Source organism: Phyllopteryx taeniolatus, chromosome 19, assembly GCF_024500385.1.
Source record: "Phyllopteryx taeniolatus isolate TA_2022b chromosome 19, UOR_Ptae_1.2, whole genome shotgun sequence".
NCBI lineage: Eukaryota > Metazoa > Chordata > Actinopteri > Syngnathiformes > Syngnathidae > Phyllopteryx > Phyllopteryx taeniolatus.
This window is the reverse complement of record NC_084520.1, coordinates 3,024,783-3,044,184: the sequence shown is the minus strand read 5'-3', so window position 1 is coordinate 3,044,184 and position 19,402 is coordinate 3,024,783. Positions and strand designations below refer to the sequence as shown.

The 19,402-nt window shown below is 42.3% G+C and overlaps 1 protein-coding gene across 16 annotated transcripts in view; it reads right to left on the bottom strand.

Annotated features, from left to right (window-relative positions):
* The window catches only part of ca10a (carbonic anhydrase Xa), a 176,190-nt gene that overhangs the window by 75,898 nt on the left and 80,890 nt on the right, over window positions 1-19,402 (bottom strand). For 14 of the 16 annotated variants that reach the window (XR_009785619.1, XR_009785618.1, XR_009785620.1 and 11 more), the window contains one exon: window positions 9,704-9,799. The exons of 1 other annotated variant lie outside the window; for it this stretch is intronic. Coding sequence is in view for 12 of the 15 variants with exons in the window: in XM_061755757.1 (XP_061611741.1) it covers window positions 9,704-9,799 (96 nt within the window). In the remaining 3 variants the exon portion in view is untranslated. Of the gene's footprint in view, window positions 1-9,703; window positions 9,800-18,425; window positions 18,750-18,854; window positions 18,945-19,402 lie in introns of those variants that run through there. One more of the 16 variants, XM_061755769.1, reaches the window with a different exon arrangement.

The following is a 19,402-nucleotide window of genomic DNA, read 5'->3' as shown; positions in this document are numbered from 1 at the left end:
CGACAGAACGTCGGCTTGTTTACATACAAACGTTAGTGCTAGCACTAGCTTGCTAGGGTACATAACATTATGTTGGCTGCCTGCAAGCCGTCTTGTGTTAAAAGTACGTGAAAATACCTCACGGTGTTCTTGAACAACTCATCCCCGAGGACCGGTGACGACATCAGACTTTTTCTCTTTTTGTTCCTTTTTCCCGCAACACAAGACAATACATTTGCGCAATCCATTGTTGTTATCATCACCATGGTAATGGGTGTATCCAGTCACGTTGACCAGTGACATGTTTCCTGGTTCCGACTCTCCAACAGTGTTTCATTTGACAAGCTAAAGCTTAGTGATCGTAAAAGACGGGGTACGGTGCTATCAGAATACATGTCGTGTAGTGTTGCCACTGTCTGCCGGAGATACAGCAAGATTTATGGCAGTAGTCTGACATAGTGCAATCGTGACAGACAAAATTTGTCTTGTAGTCTGATCCCAGCATAAGGCCTTATGCAATTCTGTCATGGTTAATGTGGCGTCTAAAGACTGTTTACTTTCTGAAGTTAATTGAGGGATGTTTAGGTTATTGATAAAAGTTTTAATGTTGTTTTTATTCGGCACTCTGGGAGATGAATATGAGCTACTGTAACAGTTGTAGAATATATTATTAATATCCTGTGGTGATTGAGTAAATGTGTCATTTCAATCTTGTATGGTTGTAATTAGGTTTTTTTCTTTGTTACGTTTAAGTTGGTTTGTGAGAAATTTTCCCAATGTATTAGTGTGCTCAAAAGTAGTGTATCTTAGCTGTTGTCGTAGGAATGCTGTTCTTTTTTAATAATATGCTATCAAGTTGTTCCATCCATCCATCCATTTTCTGAGCCGCTTCTCCTCACTAGGGTTGCTTGCGTGCTGGAGGCTATCCCAGCTGTCATCGGGCAGGAGGCGGGGTACACCCTGAACTGGTTGCCAGCCAATCGCAGGGCACATCGAAACAAACAACCATTCGCACTCACAGTCATGCCTACGGGCAATTTAGAGTCTCCAATTAATGCATGTTTTTGGGATGTGGGAGGAAACCGGAGTGCCCGGAGAAAACCCACGCAGGCACGGGGGGAACATGCAAACTCCACATAGGCGGGGACGGGGATTGAACCCCGCACCTCAGAACTGTGAGGCTGACGCTCTAACCAGTCGGCCACCGTGCCGCCCTATCAAGTTGTTGTTTAGCATTATAAAGTTGGTTCCTAAGTAGGGCCATCGGATTTATTTCATATTCTTCTGTAAGTTAGTTTTTTTTTCTTTTAGGAAGAGTAAGAAATGATTTTACCTGTAACTACAGCTTTCCCTGCTTCCCAAAGTAAGGATGGAGATATAGTTGTGGAATCATTCATATCGAGAAAATCTTTCAATTCCTTCCTTACAAATATATTGAACTCTGGATCTTTCAGTAGAGAAGTATTAAAGCGACAGGTTAAAGAAGGTATTATGCCTGATTCAAGTCAGAGGCAGAGAGAAATTCGAGCATGAGTGCTGATTAATATTGGATGTAATTTGGAAGTACTGTTTTGAGCAGCTGAGTTATTTGTAAGAAAGTAGTCAATTCTAGAGAAAGAGCAATCCCATCATTGATAGGTTCTCCCATTCGCCTTCTTTGTCTGCTGTGAAGCAAAGGCCAGAAACAACCCAAGCTTCAACCAAACTAACAACAGTCAGGAATACGAGAGATCGGCAGTTAGACATAAGGGTGTCAGGACAAGTATTTCTGTCCACAAAACTGACGTGGCAGTGACAGCTGATGTGTACCTGAGTTACAGAGTGGCGAGGGAAGTAAGTGACCCTGCAAAATCTGTCCACGTCACAACATAACACAACCCCAGGAGAGATGCAGAAGTTATAGGGTGAAGGTCATTGAACGTAAAAACTGAAAGAACTGAGGGAATTTCCACCCAACGACTCTGGTGGATGGCGGCTTAACAGCTCTCCCCCTTTTTTGCATTCCAAAGGAATGATTCCATTTGTGGTGTGGGGGATCCCTCTTAGTTGGAGCATAAATAGTTGAGTTTTCCACACAAACACTGGCTAGTGTCTCCTAACTAAGCCTTGTTGGATGAAGCCTGCTCAGATGAGAGGTGAAACATATTCTAAGACAAACAGAATCGTCCAGTTGCAATTGATTCAATTCCCTGAGAATGAAATGACCTGGATGAGTGAGAATATTCACAGGCATCTTGCTGAAAGAAAACAAATATTTCAAGTGTTTCTTTGCTACTCACTTGAAGGAATGTCAAGTAAAACTGAAATGCATTCAATATGAGCGTGAGCAGCACTGCACAGCCATGCATAGAGACAACCACTGTCACCAGTGAAGGGAGGCATACAAAAAACAGCGTCATAGCTCTTTTTCAGAGTCGCCTTGGAGGTGTACTGAGGTCTGTGGAGAGGGTCTTCCGATATAATCCTGTGCAAAGATATGCCTGGTACACGTCTTCCCTCAAGGTGAGCGAGGACGCACTGTGAAGATGTATGCCATATTTGACAACCAGAGTAAAGTGTTTTTTAGCTATTCGGCAGCAAAAGAAGTTTTGCACCTTACCTGATGAAGACTTGTGCTGGCACCACAGGAATTGCGGGGACAGAAAGCCGTCGTTGTCCAAAGCGAGGGAGTTAAAAGGCAAGTGTGTTTGGATTTGCCCCACTCATCGAGTGCAGACCTCATGAGCAACAGGGCAGAAATCCCCTCTCGTCTTTTCCCACACCCATCCCAGAGCTTGAGCCACATTCTCATTTATTTGAGATATCATAAATTGAGACAACAGATAAATGGCCCGAACAGCACACCTTTTGCCCAACGCCTGGACTTGGGGTGGGTCATAGTCAGAGAAGTTTGCATTGACAGTGCCCACAAGTCCACTATTGAAAAAGAAATGTCCCGCAAAGAGACGTCCATCTTACCTGACACCATGTCAAAATCACATCGAGATTAAGGAAAAGTGAACTACAGCAGCGAGCAAAGACAAGATCTCTCCAGCCACTCCCATGTCACAACTCCTCCAGAGGACAAACTTGGATATAGAGTAACGCCTTCATGAGAAGTGAAAATTACAACAAGCTAGATTTGCCCTTTGAAGATGAGACATTTCTGACAACCATGCACAAAGACTTCAAAAGAGATGAACACAACAGCCATATTGCCCCCCTGCCATTCAGGTCACCCAGACCACACCTCCCAAACAACCGTGTTCGGCCCCTCTCTTGCTTCCACTCCTTGCGACGCATACTGAACAAGAATCCTGAAATGAAAGAACAATTTGTCAGCTTTATGCTTAATGTGTTTGGCCCCTGGAACATGGTCACCCATCGCACCAGAGGCGGTGCAGGTCCTGGCACGAGTTCTGGGTGCGGTGGAGGAAGGAGTACCGCTACACTCTTCAGCTGAGGGGCAAGTGGTGCACAGCAACAAGAGATCTGCAGGTCAGGGAAGTTGCAAGAGGACGACTACATCTTTAGTGGTATCAAATGCCAGGTGAGGAGTGTTCTGCCCATGTCTGCTTATGCACCCTTGAAGTGGTTCATGTGTCGTGTTGTTGTTTGGCTGTTTAGTGTCAGTTGTTGATAGGACCTTCATTCCATTGTCTTTTTGAAGTCGCAAGCATATACAGCCGCATGCTTTCGTCTTCATCGGTTCATGTGGTCCCTTTAGAACGCAACGACTGAGTATTTCCTAATCTTCATGTGCTAATGTGATACTGTATATACCTTTCTTTGAATTCATTTGATGATGTTTGTGGATAAAATACGACCGCATATTATTATATATACAACCCCAATTCCAATGAAGTTGGGACATTTTGTTAAACGTAAATAAAAACAGAATACAATTATTTGCAAATCATGTTCAACCTATATTTAATTGAATACACTACAAAGACAAGACATTTAATATTCAAACTGATAAACCTTATTGTTTTTAGCAAATAATCATTAATTTAGAATTTCAACTTCATTGGAATTGGGGTTGTATTATAGTAGCGCAAAGTGCCAGTTGGCTCTTAATGCTGTTGCTAAATTTTAATTAAAATCTCCTATGATGTACAGTATCATAATGGCATCTTTCTTTTCTTCTCTTTTATCCACTTTTCTGTTAAAGTTTCACTCCAATTCATTGTTATGAACATGTGGAGGTTAATAAAGGAGTAAGGATGCTCATTTTGTGGCTCATGAAAAGGAGTTTGGCTGACTGACTCATCATTGTTAACGCATGGAAAAATAACACATTGAGAGGACAGTACAGTTAGCATGTTGATTTTAAGTAACTAAACAGCTAGCGCTAACCTGTGCTCATTAATGTTGACCGTAAACTGTTAATAGTTGCTCAAACAATCCTAGTAGACATAGCTGCTGTTAATTCTGGAAACAGTGTTAAGATGGAAAATAAATTAAATGGGCAGTGATGCCAGTAACGCGTTGGAAAGTAACACGTTACTCCAAAATGCCCGCCATTTTGAGTAACGAGCAATGTAACGCGTTACTGAATCTTGTAAGTCGTCAGATTTCATCAAACCAATGATAGTTACTTTTGAGTCAACAATGACTCTTAACAAGCAATCATTGGTTGTTGATGAAGCAACCAATCTGCCCAATAGCATTTTTACCAGACAGGCAGGCCACTTCCTTTCTAATTTATTGAAGAAAATGACTGGGACATCATTGTTTATCATACAATCCACAGTGAAGGTGCAATAAATATACAAATGCACGGCTTCACTGTCGCCACACTATATTTGTTACTGTCCTTGGGAAAAAGTCTATTTGATTGTTCTTAGTTTATTATTTACACATCAAGAATAGCGTTTTGCTGCCATGTTAAGCGTGCAACGTCCATCCATCCATTTTCTGAGCCGCTTCTCCTCACTAGGGTCGCGGGCGTGCTGGAGCCTATCCCAGCTGTCATCGGGCAGGAGGCGGGGTACACCCTGAACTGGTTGCCAGCCAATCGCAGGGCACATAGGAACAAACAACCATTCGCACTCACAGTCATGCCTACGGGCAATTTAGAGTCTCCAATTCATGCATGTTTTTGGGATGTGGGAGGAAACCGGAGTGCCCGGAGAAAACCCACGCAGGCACGGGGAGAACATGCAAACTCCACACAGGCGGGGACGGGGATTGAACCCCGCACCTCAGAAGTGTGAGGCTGACGCTCTAACCAGTCGGCCACCGTGCCTAGCGTGCAATGTATTGTGGTTTAATTATTCATACCAAATTGTGCGGTGAGAAAGCGTCATGGAGGTAAGGAGTGACTCACTGAAGGACTTCAAATACGTAGCTTAAATGATATTTACAAAGAAAAGTGAGAGCTTTCAACGTTGTCTGGAGTCCAGACTGCTCCAGCGGAACTCGCAAGCAGCCTTAACGCGCCGCACCACTGACGTTCATGTAAGTGCTTCACCCCTGTCAATCACCCACAGCTTGCAAGTTAAACAGCTGCTAAACTTGTCACTGGGAACAAAAAATATTCTGTTTGTATCAAAATTATGATGGTGGGAGGAGGTGTGATTGGGCGTGTGTGCGTGTGTGTTTGCGCATAGGCGCTTGTGTGTGCTGATGGGGAACGGAATCACGAAAAGCAATCAAAAATCTATAATACCAAACAAAAGGTGCACTGTTGGCCGCAATCATGCTTTTAAAACAACAACATTAACGTTGTGGAGTAGTAGAAGAATGAAGCAAGGAAGAGGGAAGAGAAAGGATGGAGGACAGAGGAACATCTGGTTTAGTGTCATTTTAAGAATCATGCTGTAATCTAGCACTGTATGCTAAGTTCGAGTAAATGTTTCTACGGATTGGGAAAATACATTATTATTTGCTTATCTGCACAAATATGTTGTTTTTAGTGTAGCTATACTTATTAAACATGGAGAATGATTGCATTAGCTAATGCCCGATTTAAGCATGTTCTCCTACATATTAAAAAACTAATTCTAAATATTTAACTTATATTAGTGCAGATCTACTATTATACTATACTACTATAACACAGTATTTTTGAGTTACTATATCAGTGTGTTTTTTTTTAGGCTTTTTCAGGGGTCGGAAACCTAAATATTTAAAAAGAGCCATTTGGTCTCCCACAGAAGAAAAATATCGGGAGCCACAAGACCCTATCTAAAGTGAGGATAACACTACATAAATTGGTAAGCTTTTTTTTCCTTTATGTATAAGAAACTAATGTGTACTGCATTTAATAAATCAATTAACTGCTACAGAGAACAGAAAATCATATTTCTGCATAAACCAAAAACATTTTGAACTCTTAAAAAAGATGCATGATTGAAGCTTTCTTTCAAATAAAATAGTGTCTATTTGAGCCCTCCTCGCATTTATGAAATTAAAGCCAAATTTAAATTATCCATCTGCAGCGAACCAAAAATACTGTCTTGGGTTTGTTTTCCGCATGTGGAGCTTGCAGTCAGCTGTTGACTTGAATTAAAAAGGAGTAGTTCACTTAACAATGTCAAATATATATTTGTAAAATAATAGCCAATGAAAATATTTACTTTTCCTGGTTAATGCGATTTTTGCTGTTGAACCTCAGTGCACAGCGTTGGCACATCCGGGCTGGAAGACGAATGCCTTCATCTTAACTCACGATTGTAAGTTGTCAGCGATGTTTTTGTTTAACATAGTTCATGTAGCATTAAACCTTTTCTTCAGAAACTCTTCTTTTCTTGGATTTACCGAATATATTCAGGTAAGGTTATAGTTTCTGGCTGATGTGATTTTTGTTCTACTCTGATAGGTTTTTTCTTGATTTTGTTTGTCTTTGGAGTGATAGGGTAATATGTGTTTTGGCCACTTCCTTTTAACATGCAAATTTATTTTTCCTTGGAACAATTCCAAGTTTAAATAATTTTCCAACAAATGGGTCATTTCATTCCTTTTTTGAGGTTAGCGCACTAAGTTTACCACTTCTTGATCTATTTAATTTCCGCAAAGGGTGCTCACAAAAGCTCATGAGGAAGGAGCTTCAACTCCCACTTCCAGCAGAACTTTGCCCACCTCCCAGGAGAAGCAGGGGACATTGAGTCCGAGTGGACCAGGTTCACTGGCTCCATTGTTGAGGCAACCGACCAGAGCTGGACGCCAAGGATGCCGTCAAGGTGAAGAAGGAGCTCTGTCGAGCTTTTTTGGCCTGTGGGACTTCCGAGACAGCTGATGTGTACCAGCAGGCCAAGCGAAATGCAGCTTTGGCGTTCACTGAGGCAAAAACTCATGTGTCTTAGGAGTTCATTGAGGCCATGGAGAACAACTTCTGCATGGCTTTGAGGAAATTCTGGTCCACCATCTGACGTCTCAGGAGGCGGAAGCAGTGCACCGTCAAGACTGTGTATAGTGCTGCTGACCTCAACTTGGGACAATGTGAGTCGGTGGGCCGAATACGTCGAAGACTTCCTCAATTCCATTGACACGCCTTCCTATGAGGAAGATTCTGACACGGGCTTTCCTATTTCTATTCTTATTTCTCCTATTATACTCTGCAGAGTTCTTGAGGGTGCATGGAAGTTAGTCTAATCAGTTTACATGTGGTTTCTGGACTTGGAGGAGGAGTTCAACCGTGTCCTCCGGGGGGTCCTGTGCAGCGTGCTCCTGAACAAGAGCTGTTCGGTCCCTGTACGACTGGTGTCATAGTTTGGGCTGCATTACCGGCAGTATGTCAGATTCGTTTCCAGTGAGGATTGCACTCCACCAAGGCTGCCCTTTGTCACCGATTCTGTTCATTTCCTTTATGGACATCATTTCTAGGTGAAGCTTAGGCGTTTAGGGGGTTCGGTTTGGTGACCTTAGCATTTCATCTCTGCTTTTTGCAGATGATGTGGCTCTGTTGGCCTCATCAAGCTGCAAACTTGAACTCACACTGGAGCGATTCATAGCAGAGTGTGAAGTGGCTGGGATCAGCACCGGCAAATCTGAGGCTATGCTCCTCAGTCGGAAAAGGGTGTAGTGCCCTCTTCTGGTTGAGGAAAAGATCCTGCCCCAAGTGGAGGAATTCAAGTATCTCAGGATTCTGTTCAGAAGTCAGGAAATCGACAGGCGGATTGGTGCAGCATATACAGTGACGCAGACTCTGTTTCGGTCTGTCGTGGTGAAGAAGGAGGTGAGCCAAAAAGCAAAGCTCTCGGTTTACTGATCAATCTGTTTTCCTCCCCTCACCTATGGTCACGAGCTGTGTGTCGTGATCAAAACAAGAAGATTGCGGATACAAGCAGCTGAAATTAGTTTCCTCTACAGGTTGTCTTTGCTCTCCCTGAGGGATAGGGTGAGAAGCTTGGCTAAGAGTCGACCCGCATCAACACAAGCCAGAAGAGCATCTGATTAGGATGGCCCCCAGACGCCTCCCTGGTGAGGTGTTCTGGACACGTCCGGCCGGAAGGGGAAGTCCCAGGGACGACCTAGGACATGCTGGAGAGACTACATCTCCCAGCTGTCTTAGGAATGAATGCCTGCGGATCCCCCCGGAAGAGCTGGACGATGTGGCTGGCGAGAGTGAAGTTTGGGCTTCCCTGCTTAAGCTGCTACCTCCACGACCTGACCCTGGATAAGCGGAAGACGATGGATGGATAGATAATATGATATAATATGTTAACGTTCGGTCGTTGTGGCAGGAATATATAAAGGCTGTTTGGCAGTCGGAGGACGTAGTCAGGTATTTGGGTAAGGTGTGTCCCACACTGTCAGCACGAGAGCCATCATCACCTTTTGTAGTTATTCAGCAGAGTCAAGTCTCAGAGACTAGTCTTTCCCATTACTAGTGTGATGACCCTAACACCAAATAGACAAATGTGACACTCCAGCATGAAACCAATCGTAACTCGCACAGCCGTGTTTCGAGCTGAATACATTTTCTGAAAAGGCATTAAAAATACTTTCCAATGATGTATAGATTGTGGTAATCTGGTAACACTTGGTGAAGATATGTTCGTTCGAAGATTGGAAGTGGTGTTTTAGTGTTAGCCTAGCAACAAGGATGTCTTGTTTGCATCACAAGGGACCGTATTACGGCCTCTTGTTGGTTCATACATCTAAGAACATACATTTGAATTCAATCTGCGGCTGCAGAGAACCCCAATCTTCTTGTTGATACCAAACAAGATGTGGTTGTGCTTGTTTTCCGCACAGTAGCAGCCGATTAGTGTTATTGATTTCTTGTTGTCTGACATTTCTCATGGAGATTTTGCTGTACCCTCTCAATAAACGCATTTTTTTTCGAGGCATTAAGGTGACAAATTCACACCAATTCCAACTGGGAAGTGAACTTTACTTTTTTTCTGGTGTTTGAATCACATCTGACAATTGATCTTTTTCACGTCATCAATGCTTCTTGGGATCTAGCTCAAAACACGCTGGTGCAACCTCTGATCAAATGTGGATTAGAGATTATGGAGCAGATGACGATGTATAGGGGCAATGGTGAGCAGTATTCTTGATGTGGATGGAAAAGGCAGCTTTGGTCATTTATTTGACAGGAGGACAAAAGGAAAGGTTTGGAAGGCGACTCTAAGACTGCGGCTGTGTTTAAAAGCTTCTGCATGGACTTCAAGTTATTCAATATGCAGCAAATGCAATAAAAGAATCCTATCATTACCAACAGCATATATTGACAAATACAATTTACAAATGTAGGCATTTGGCATTTATTAAACAGGTATCTGAGACTTACTTTCATGAATATGGACACGATGACTAGTCCATTAGGGCTTTTGGCAGCTTCAGTATAATTAGTATACAACTCGTGATTGTAGTGAATCAGCTGAACCTGGAACAGAGTGTGAGAGATAAAGGTAATACATCAATACACAATACACCACCACCAATTAAGAATTTAATTAAAAATCAATTGTACCATTCAAACAATCTCTGAGGGCAAACTGCATTCTTTAAAACGCAAATTTGAATAATTCAAGTCCAGTGAAGTTCAAACCCCACATGACCAAGCTTGACTCAACATTGCGGGCTTTTAGGGGAGCCCCCACACGTAGGTAATAGTGCAGGCCACCGCCACTGAATCGCAGCCAAAATTAGTGCAAACTATGGCTCCACCCAGTTTCACTGGCCTTGTCTTTCACATAAATAAGGATCCTAAGCTGTACACTGCAGATGGACACTGTTAAATTATTGTAGCTTAACGTTGCATTCGGATGAATGGACAATGGAGAAAAAGCATGGCATGTTTATGAGGATAAGCGGTAAAGAAAATTGATGGATGGATAGATGTCGGAGCCAACAGCTTTCAAAGAACTCAACATCAAAGACACACAGAAAGAAAGCACACAAAAGGTGTGATGACACAGGCATGCATCCTATAGCATGTCCTAGCGCCTCACTGTGGCGCCTCATACTGCACATTACCAGTAAACGTTAGAACTTTGCATAAAACAGTACATTATATTGCACATCAACTGATGTTTCTTAACACACCCACTTGTACTTATGTTGTCATCATTTAAAACAAATAAAACAAAAAAAATCATAATGAATGTGGATCTCTGTCTTACACATTTCAAACTCCCCCCAACAACCTTTTATTTTCAGTTTTAACTTTTTTATAGATTTGGTCATTATATCAGCATCTATGTCAGGACAATACATCAAAGTTGCTCTCCCCTCATTCACAATAGACCTGATAACATGTTTACGTCTCTGTGTGTTGACAGGGTTTTTGGCAAGAGTGATTGTCCCATGGTTGTCATCATGTACTATAGTTGGTGAATACTTGAAATCCATACCCATAAAATGTTTGAGTAGATCTTTCATTCTAAACTTTTCTGCGAGCATGTCTTTTACTTCTCTCAAAACCTCAGCATTGCTCGCTGCAATGATTAAGACATCAACCAATATGATTACAGGTGCTGGTCATATAATTAGAATATCATGAAAAAGGTTATTTATTTCCGTAATTCCATTCAAAAAGTGAAACTTGTATATTATATGCACTCATTACACACAGACTGACATATTTCAAATGTTTAATTCTTTTAATTTTGATGACTATAACTGACAACTAATGAAAATCCCAAAGTCAGTAAAATTTTAATATTACTTAAGACCGATACAAAAAAAAAATTCTAGAAATGTTGGCAAACTGAAAAGTACGAACATGAACAGTATGAGCATGTACAGCACTAAATACTTAGTTGGGGCTCCTTTTGCTTGAATTACTGCAGAAATATGGTGTGGCATAGAGTCAATTAGTCTGTGGCACTGCTCAGGTGTTAAGAGAGCCCAGATTGCTCTAATAGTGGCCTTCAGCTCTTCTGTATTGTTAGGTCTGGTGTATCACATCTTCCTCTTCATAATACCCCATAGATTTTCTATGTGGTTGAGGTCAGGTGAGTTTGCTGGCCAATCAAGAACAGGAAAACCAGATACTGGTAGCTTTGGCACTGTGTGCAGGTGCCAAGTTCTCTTGGGAAATGAAATCTGCATCTCCATGAAGTTGGTCAGCAGCAAGAAGCATGAAGTGCTCTAAAACTTCCTGGTAGATGGCTGCATTGACCTTAGACCTAAGGAAACATGGTTGACCAACACCAGCACATGTCATGGCACCCCAATCCATCACTGACTGTGGAAACTTTACACTTGACCTCAATCAACGTGGAATCTGTGCCTCTCCTCTCTTTCTCGAGACTTTGGGACCTTGATTTCCAAAGGACATGCAAAATTTACTTTCATCAGAGAACATAACTTTGGAACACTCAGTCCTTTTTGTCAAGCCCAGTCGAGACGCTTCTGACGATGTCTCTTGTGCAAGAGTGGCTCGACACAAGGAATCCGACAGCTGAAACCCATATCTTGCCTATGTCTGTGCGTGGTGGTTCTTGAAGCCCTGACTCCAGCAGCAGTCTACTCTTTGTGAATCGCCCCCACATTTCTGAATGGGTTTTGTTTCACAATCCTCTCCAGGGTGCGGTTATCCCTATTGCTTGTACACTTTTTTCTGCCACATCTTTTCCTTCGCCTTTCTATTAATGTGTTTGGACACAGAGCTCTGTGAACAGCCAGCCTCTTTAGCAATAACCTTTTGTGTCTTGCCCTCCTTGTGCAAGGTATCAGTGGTTGTCTTTTGGACAACTGTCAGGTCACCAGTCTTCCCCCGTGATTGTGTAGCCTACAGAACTAGACTGAGAGACCATTTAAAGTTTGCAGGTGTTTTGAGTTAAGTAGCTGATTAGAGTGTGGCACCAGATGTCTTCAATATTGTACCTCTCAACAATATTCAAATTTTCTGAGATACTCAATTTGGGGTTTTCATTAGTTGTCAGTCATTATCATCAACATTAATAGAAATAAACACTTGAAATGTGTGAAATGAATGTACACATTATACAAGTTTCCCTTTTTGAATGGAATTACTGATATAAATTAACTTTTTCATGATATTCTAATTATATGACCACCTTCAAGTTCCTGGGAATTACAGTCTCTGAGGACCTGAAGTGGGTGACCAACAACAACTCCGTCCTCAAAAAGGCCCAGCAGAGGATGTACTTCCTGCGGCTTCTGAGAAAGCACGGCCTGCCACCGGAGCTGCTGAGGCTGTTCTACACAGCGGTCATCGAATCAGTCCTGTGTTCTTCCATCACAGTCTGGTTTGGTGCTGCTACAAAAAAGGACAAACTCCGACTGCAACGGACAATCAAAACTGCTGAAAGGATTGTCGGTACCCCCTACCCACCCTTGAGGACTTGAGGCCAGAACTAAGACAAGAGCGTGCAAAATCCTCTCGGACCCTCCGCATCCCGGTCACCAGCTCTTCCAGCTCCTTCCCTCGGGTAGGCGCTACCGATCAATGCAAACTAGAACTAGCAGACATTCCAACAGCTTCTTCCCTCTTGCAATCAACTTCTTAAACACCTAACCTACAATTCTATTGCAACATCCATCCATCCATCCATTTTCTGAGCCGCTTCTCCTCACTATGGTCGCAGGCATGCTGGAGCCCAACCCAGCCGCCATCGGGCAGGAGGCGGGGCACACCCCGAACTGGTTGCCAGCCAATCGCAGGGCAAACACAAACAAACAACCAGTCGCACCCACAGTCACACCCACCGGCAATTTAGAGTCTCCAATTAATGCATGTTTTGGGGATGTGGGAGGAAACCGGAGTGCCCGGAGAAAACCCACGCAGGCAGGGGGAGAACATGCAAACTCCACACAGGCGGGGCCGGGGATTGAACCCGGATCCTCAGAACTGTGAGGCTGACGCTCTAACTAGTCGGCCACGGTGCTCCATTACAACATGCTGGCAATTTTTTGACTTGAGTTTGTTGTCACATTTCTGTGGGGCCAATTATACATTACTCGTGCACTCACTGTAGTTGTCTCGCCATGCTGCACTATTTGCATATACTGGCCACTCATGCCAGAGTAGCATCTGCTCCATTTGCACACTGATTGAGGAGTATCTGCAACATTTGCACAACCAACATTGTCCCAGATTATCGCACTACTCGTCACTTTAAACCGCATACACTCCTTGAATTCTCGGGGCCCTTTGCACAATGGTCATTTCACCGGACTATTACAATATTAGTCATTCGAACTGCTCTAAGTGCTAGAGGACTCTGCATCTTTTTGCATAATTGTCAAAAAAATAAATAAATGTACCGGCATTACCAGATAACTAGCAACCCTTTACTGCTCAGTGACTGTTTTTTTTTTTTTGTCAATGTCTTTATGTCTCAAAAGTGTTCTCTGTCAATTGACTGTCTGTTGTCGTACTAGAGCAGCTCCAACTACCGGAGACAAATTCCTTGTGTGTTTTTTGGACATACTTGGCAAATAAAGATGATTCTGATTCCCGTCTTTTGATTCGTTGGCATAAACACAGTGGCCGGTTAGATTTTGCAGGGTTTTATGTTTGTTTATTTGTTTTGCTGTTGTTTTTTAAAGTGCATTCAGGGTTTGTCATACATTCTATTTGGACCTTGACTGAATTTACCGTTTTTTAAAATTATTTATTTCTTTTCCTGAGATCTCAGCGGTACTATTACAGTATGTGATAGTGTTGTATTTTAACATTGTGTATGAACGCTGAATAACATTTATATGCTCTATATTTAAACTTCACTTGGAGTTGTGTGCTTTTATTTACAACCTCATGAATCTAGATTCATATAAGCCTAACCGTCGACTTCGCAGTCTCACCACTAGGATTGCATTAGCTTTTGTTAGAACACACTTTAGTGTTACTGATTCTCTGTTACTCATTTCAAGCTGGGACAAAACAGACTTACATCATATGGCAGATCACTTTATGCAGGAGTTGACAATGTGAAAGGCAACTTCAAATCACCAGGATGTGTGAAGTAGCGTTGTCTATTTCCTCTTCTATATTCTGTTCAAAAAGGCCAAGGCGACACTGTCCTTCCAAGCAAACAAATTCCATGAACCAACAACTTGGTAACACGGTAAAGAACCAGAGGAGGAAGCATTGGTGACCTACCCACAACCAACACTTCTGTCAAGATGACTGAATGAGAAATGTGGATTCACAGCAGTTATTGCAGGAAGATCGCAACTCCACCCAAACAACAGATTCATAAGAGTTTAGAAACTCAAACAACAATCAAAAGGAAATAAATGTTCACCACATGCTTTGCTGTCTCAGTTGTGAGTTTAGAGTGCTGACTATTTAACTTGTTTGCACTCAGAGCTCCTGCAGCTGTTCACCTTTAGAGCAGTGTCCTGTAGCGGACATGCTTCCCGAAACCTGAGGTGTCACAGTGACTCCCCCACAGCTTGATAAACTGCATTCTTCCCTGCGGCCCTGCTGTTTGACACAGCCACTAGAAGACACCTACTGGACCCTAAATTAATTAGCAGGTCACCTCGAAATCTTGGTTTACAGTCATTAAAGAGTCATTTTCTTTGTTTGTACTGACAACAGCCAAAAGGTGGGATCCTCTCTCCGGGAGACCAAGCTGGGACAGATCAATGGAATGCAAATACAGCAGTGAACTATTTGCTTAATATCCAACCATGCACGCAAGGTGCCACCCACTGGCGATGGAGAGTACTGTAACCCGTGAACTTCCATTCATTTGATGTTTAACCAAAGAAAAAAATTCTGTTTTTATATTTTACGAACGCTAACGAATTATTCCAAATGTATGACTTGATGTCTGTGTGAGTGTGTCAACTTTACAAGCGCGGCTGCAAGATTCTGAGAACTGTTTGTCTTGACTCCAACCAGCATTAAATGTGATTTGAACCATAAGCAGTTGTTTTGCCAAGACTAAAGTATAAACAGTCATTCTATATGGTTGACCTGTGAGTAGAGAGTAGAAAGTTGGAATCATTTTATATTAAGATATGATTTTTACACCATTTTTATCAAAATTGTAGACAAGACTCAAGCTGATGGGTGTGGTCTTCTCCAGGTTTCCCCATCCATCTTGCACAAGCCCCCTGGTTACTCCCGCCTTCTTGCGCTCTTGAGTTTTTATCTTTCTTTCTTCGTGTCCTGACGAGCTAATCTCACCAGCCACGGGCTGGCCTCGGCCAACCCCCCTTCTCCATTTTCCTCCAGCGCCACCACGTGCGCAAACACCCGCTGCAAACAAGCTGGCGGTGCGTCAATTGACGAAACCGACCATGCAGCTTCGATTATTTTTTTTTCTAGCCGTGACCGGTCGGCAGAGCCTCAGCAAGCAGCTACCGGCATCCAATACCGGTCCCGCACGCAGCTGGGGGACAAAAGCTGAGCTCGCCACTGGGTCAATCGGCAGATTCTGCATCTTTTTCCTTTTTCAATGAATGCTGCTTTGTTCCTTTTCCTGCGATGAAAGAACCCCCCCCCCCCCGTCGACCAGCTGATCTACAGGCGTGAGTACAGCAACAATCATTACCCGCAGGTACAAAATTAGTGCCTAATAATTAAAATTATTAGCTTCACACAGCTCCTAACTTTGCTTTTGTTCACTCTGACTCAATGCATTAAACGCGCACATTCATATTTTTAGCCAGAAACACACAGTGTTCTATGTCCCTTTTCATATGCCTATTTTTCTTCTTTTTACCATTATTAGTGTTATTTTCATTCTTTAGTTAGACCCCTTTGTGTGTTTCCCTCTAGATCCCGCGTAGATTTAATTAAATATTCTATAAAGTTCTACTCTTGGTTGTTTTGTGTGTGTTTTGAGTTTAAGTAAGCCTCTGTCATCTAGAAATTGTATTTTATAAAATGTAGCAACCTTTAGTTATGAGACTCATAAAATGTTTTCTCGTCACTTTCCCTAAATTTTATACATATAAAAAGTGACGTGGTGCCCTCTATGAGACCAAATTAGTTTGATTTTTAACGGTAAAAATGTAAATCGGACTAACCCGGAAGTGAATGCAGGCATTTACCTTCCTTCGTATCTTTTCCCAAATTAATTACCTTTTTATCCAAACCAATACACGATACAGTCCTGTGGAGAGAACTAATTGAGTGCAACGTGATCAACCAACGATGATGACCAACGTCATGGAATTCACCAAGACAATTGGGCTTTAAAGTGACATGTACTGTACGCTCAGTCTACATCATCTCCCTCATTGTCAGACAGCACTATTGTGGTGGGAAGTTAAACGGAAACTCCCATGGACATGAATTGCATGTACGCAAGTCACCCCAGCAGATATTGTATTTGGATGATAATGACGACCAGTTCAGGGTGTACCCCGCCTCTCGCCCGAAGATAGCTGAGATAGGCTCCAACATGCCCCGCGACCCTAGTGAGAAGAAGCCGTACGGAAAATGGATGGACGGACTTTTCTTTCTTGATTTGCTTGTCCTTATTTATATCATGTATCTTAAGTGTCATTCCTGATCTCAACACTGGTGATGAGAGTAATGGTGTCGTAAATAAACAGTTATTAATAACAATACTTTTTCCGGTTGTAACGCATAATCTAACTAATTACTATTTCAATCACGATAACACCGTTATCCTTACTGTCCAAAAACATAGCGTTACTTTAATTATTAGATCATCGAAGAAGTTTTCATCAGAGCAGTGAGCTCCGAGAGGCTCCCCCCCCCCCCCCCCCTTTTTTTTTTTTTTTAAACTGTCCTTTGTGAAGGCGCCAAGTGTCCACGTGCAGTGTAGCATCACCTCAACACCTCGGAGCTCAAAGTAGCAGTTTTCAAAATAAAAGTCTGGCGCATATCTCGTTAATGGCGAAAGAAATGTGTAATGTAAAAAAAAATTATAACATGGGGTCAATGTCTGACAAACTAACCTCATCCTTTTATGTCCCTTTCTCATTGTCAGGTGTAATCTTAATTTAATAAATAAGAAACATAAATTTGTTTTATAAATATACAGGAAACGAAATATGATAGTATCAGGCCAATGTCTTACAAAATAACCTCATATTTTTATGTCCCTTTTTTATTGTCAGGTGTAAAGTTATTTTAATAAATAACAAACATAAATCAGTCTTATAAATATAAATGAAATATGAAAGTCTCAAACCAATGTCTGATGAAATAATCTCATCCTTTTATGCACCTTTTTCATTGTCAGCTGTAATGTTTTTTAATAAACAAATCTGTTTTATAAACATACAGAAAACGAATTATGATAATATCATGCCAATGTCTGAATAACCTCATCCTTTTTACATCCTTTTTCAATGTCACGTGTAATGTTATTTTAATAAATAACAAACATAAATCTGTCTTATCAATATAAATGAAATACGATCCTATCAGGCCAATGTCTGAAAAAATAACCTCATCCTTTTACAGTATGTCCCTTTTTCATTCTCAGGTTTATCCATCCATCCATTTTCTGAGCCGCTTCTCCTCACTAGGGTCGCGGGCGTGCTGGAGCCTATCCCAGCTGTCATCGGGCAGGAGGCGGGGTACACCCTGAACTGGTTGCCAGCCAATCGCAGGGCACATACAAACAAACAACCAGTCGCACTCACAGTCACACCTACGGGACATTTAGAGTCTCCAATGAATGCATGTTTTTGGGATGTGGGAGGAAACCGGAGTGCCCGGAGAAAACCCATGCAGGCACGGGGAGAACATGCAAACTCCACACAGGCGGGGCCGGGGATTGAACTCCGGGTCCTCAGAACTGTGAGGCTGACGCTCTAACCAGTCGCCCACCGTGCCGCATTCTCAGGTTTAATGTTATTTAAAAAAAAGAAAAAAAACATCATAAATCTGTCTTATAAACATAAAAAATATATGATAGTATCAGGCCAATGTCTGATAAAATAACCTCATCCTTTTATGTCCCTTATCATTGTCAGGTCAAATGTAATTTCATAAAAAAAATAAAATAAATAAATATCTGTCTTTATTCATGTCTTACATTTTCCCCCATGCCTTACATCCGCCCAACCCCCCACCCCCCTTCCCCCCAATGTTTTGACCAACATTGATGCATATAAGTACATCTAGAGCTGCCTAAAACAGGGACTGTCCACAAAACGTCAGTGGCCTTTGGAGTCTGGCCAGTGCACAAAAATGCATCCACAAAAGTCTTATCATAAAATAATTTATTGTGCATGTTTGTCAAACCTTTATTGTGCATATTCGTCAAACACGCACACACACACACACACACACAAAACGCAACTAGTCTTCTCAAAAACTCATCTGATTGTAGAGCTCTTTGAGTTTCTCTCCATGTTCCCTCAGCCTTCCCTTGCACTCCTTAGTCATACCCCTCATCAGTTGCTCTCCAAGTAGCTGCTGTTCACTGCCAAAGAAAGACATGAGACATTATCTATAAATCAGACATTAATATTTCAAAGATACCCCATGACAAACGATGAAGAAGGTTTCGTATTATTAACCATCTTACCTCCAGCCATATTGTGCTTTGTTCCTTGAAAATGCCCTTTGCCGCTACAGTCGACACACCCTTCACCCCGGCAATGGCGTGTATTGTTGCCTGGGGAATGCAGAGTGATTTACAGTCATAATGTGTTGACTAATCTTCTTCTTTTCCTTTCGGCTTGTCCCTTTAGGGGTTGCCACAGCGCGTCATATGTTGACTAATTCATTTAACTCCAAATGTACATCTGCCAATATCATGCTCTTACCAGTCAACGTATCTATATTACCCTTTTTACATTTGAAAAACCCCTCCTGGTGCCGTCACCTTATCGTGGTGGAGGTGTTTGTGTGTCCCAGTGATCCTAGGAGCTAAGTTGTCCAGGGCTTTACGCCCCTGGTAGGGTCACACATGGTAAACAGGTCCTAGGTGAGGGACCAGAAAAAGCATGGCAAAAACCCCATATGTTGAATATTATAAATGGATTTAGGTTTCCTTTGCCCAGACGTGTGTCACCGGAGGCCCCCTCTGGAGCCAGGCCTGGAGGTGGGGCCGAAGGCGAGCGCCTGGTGGCC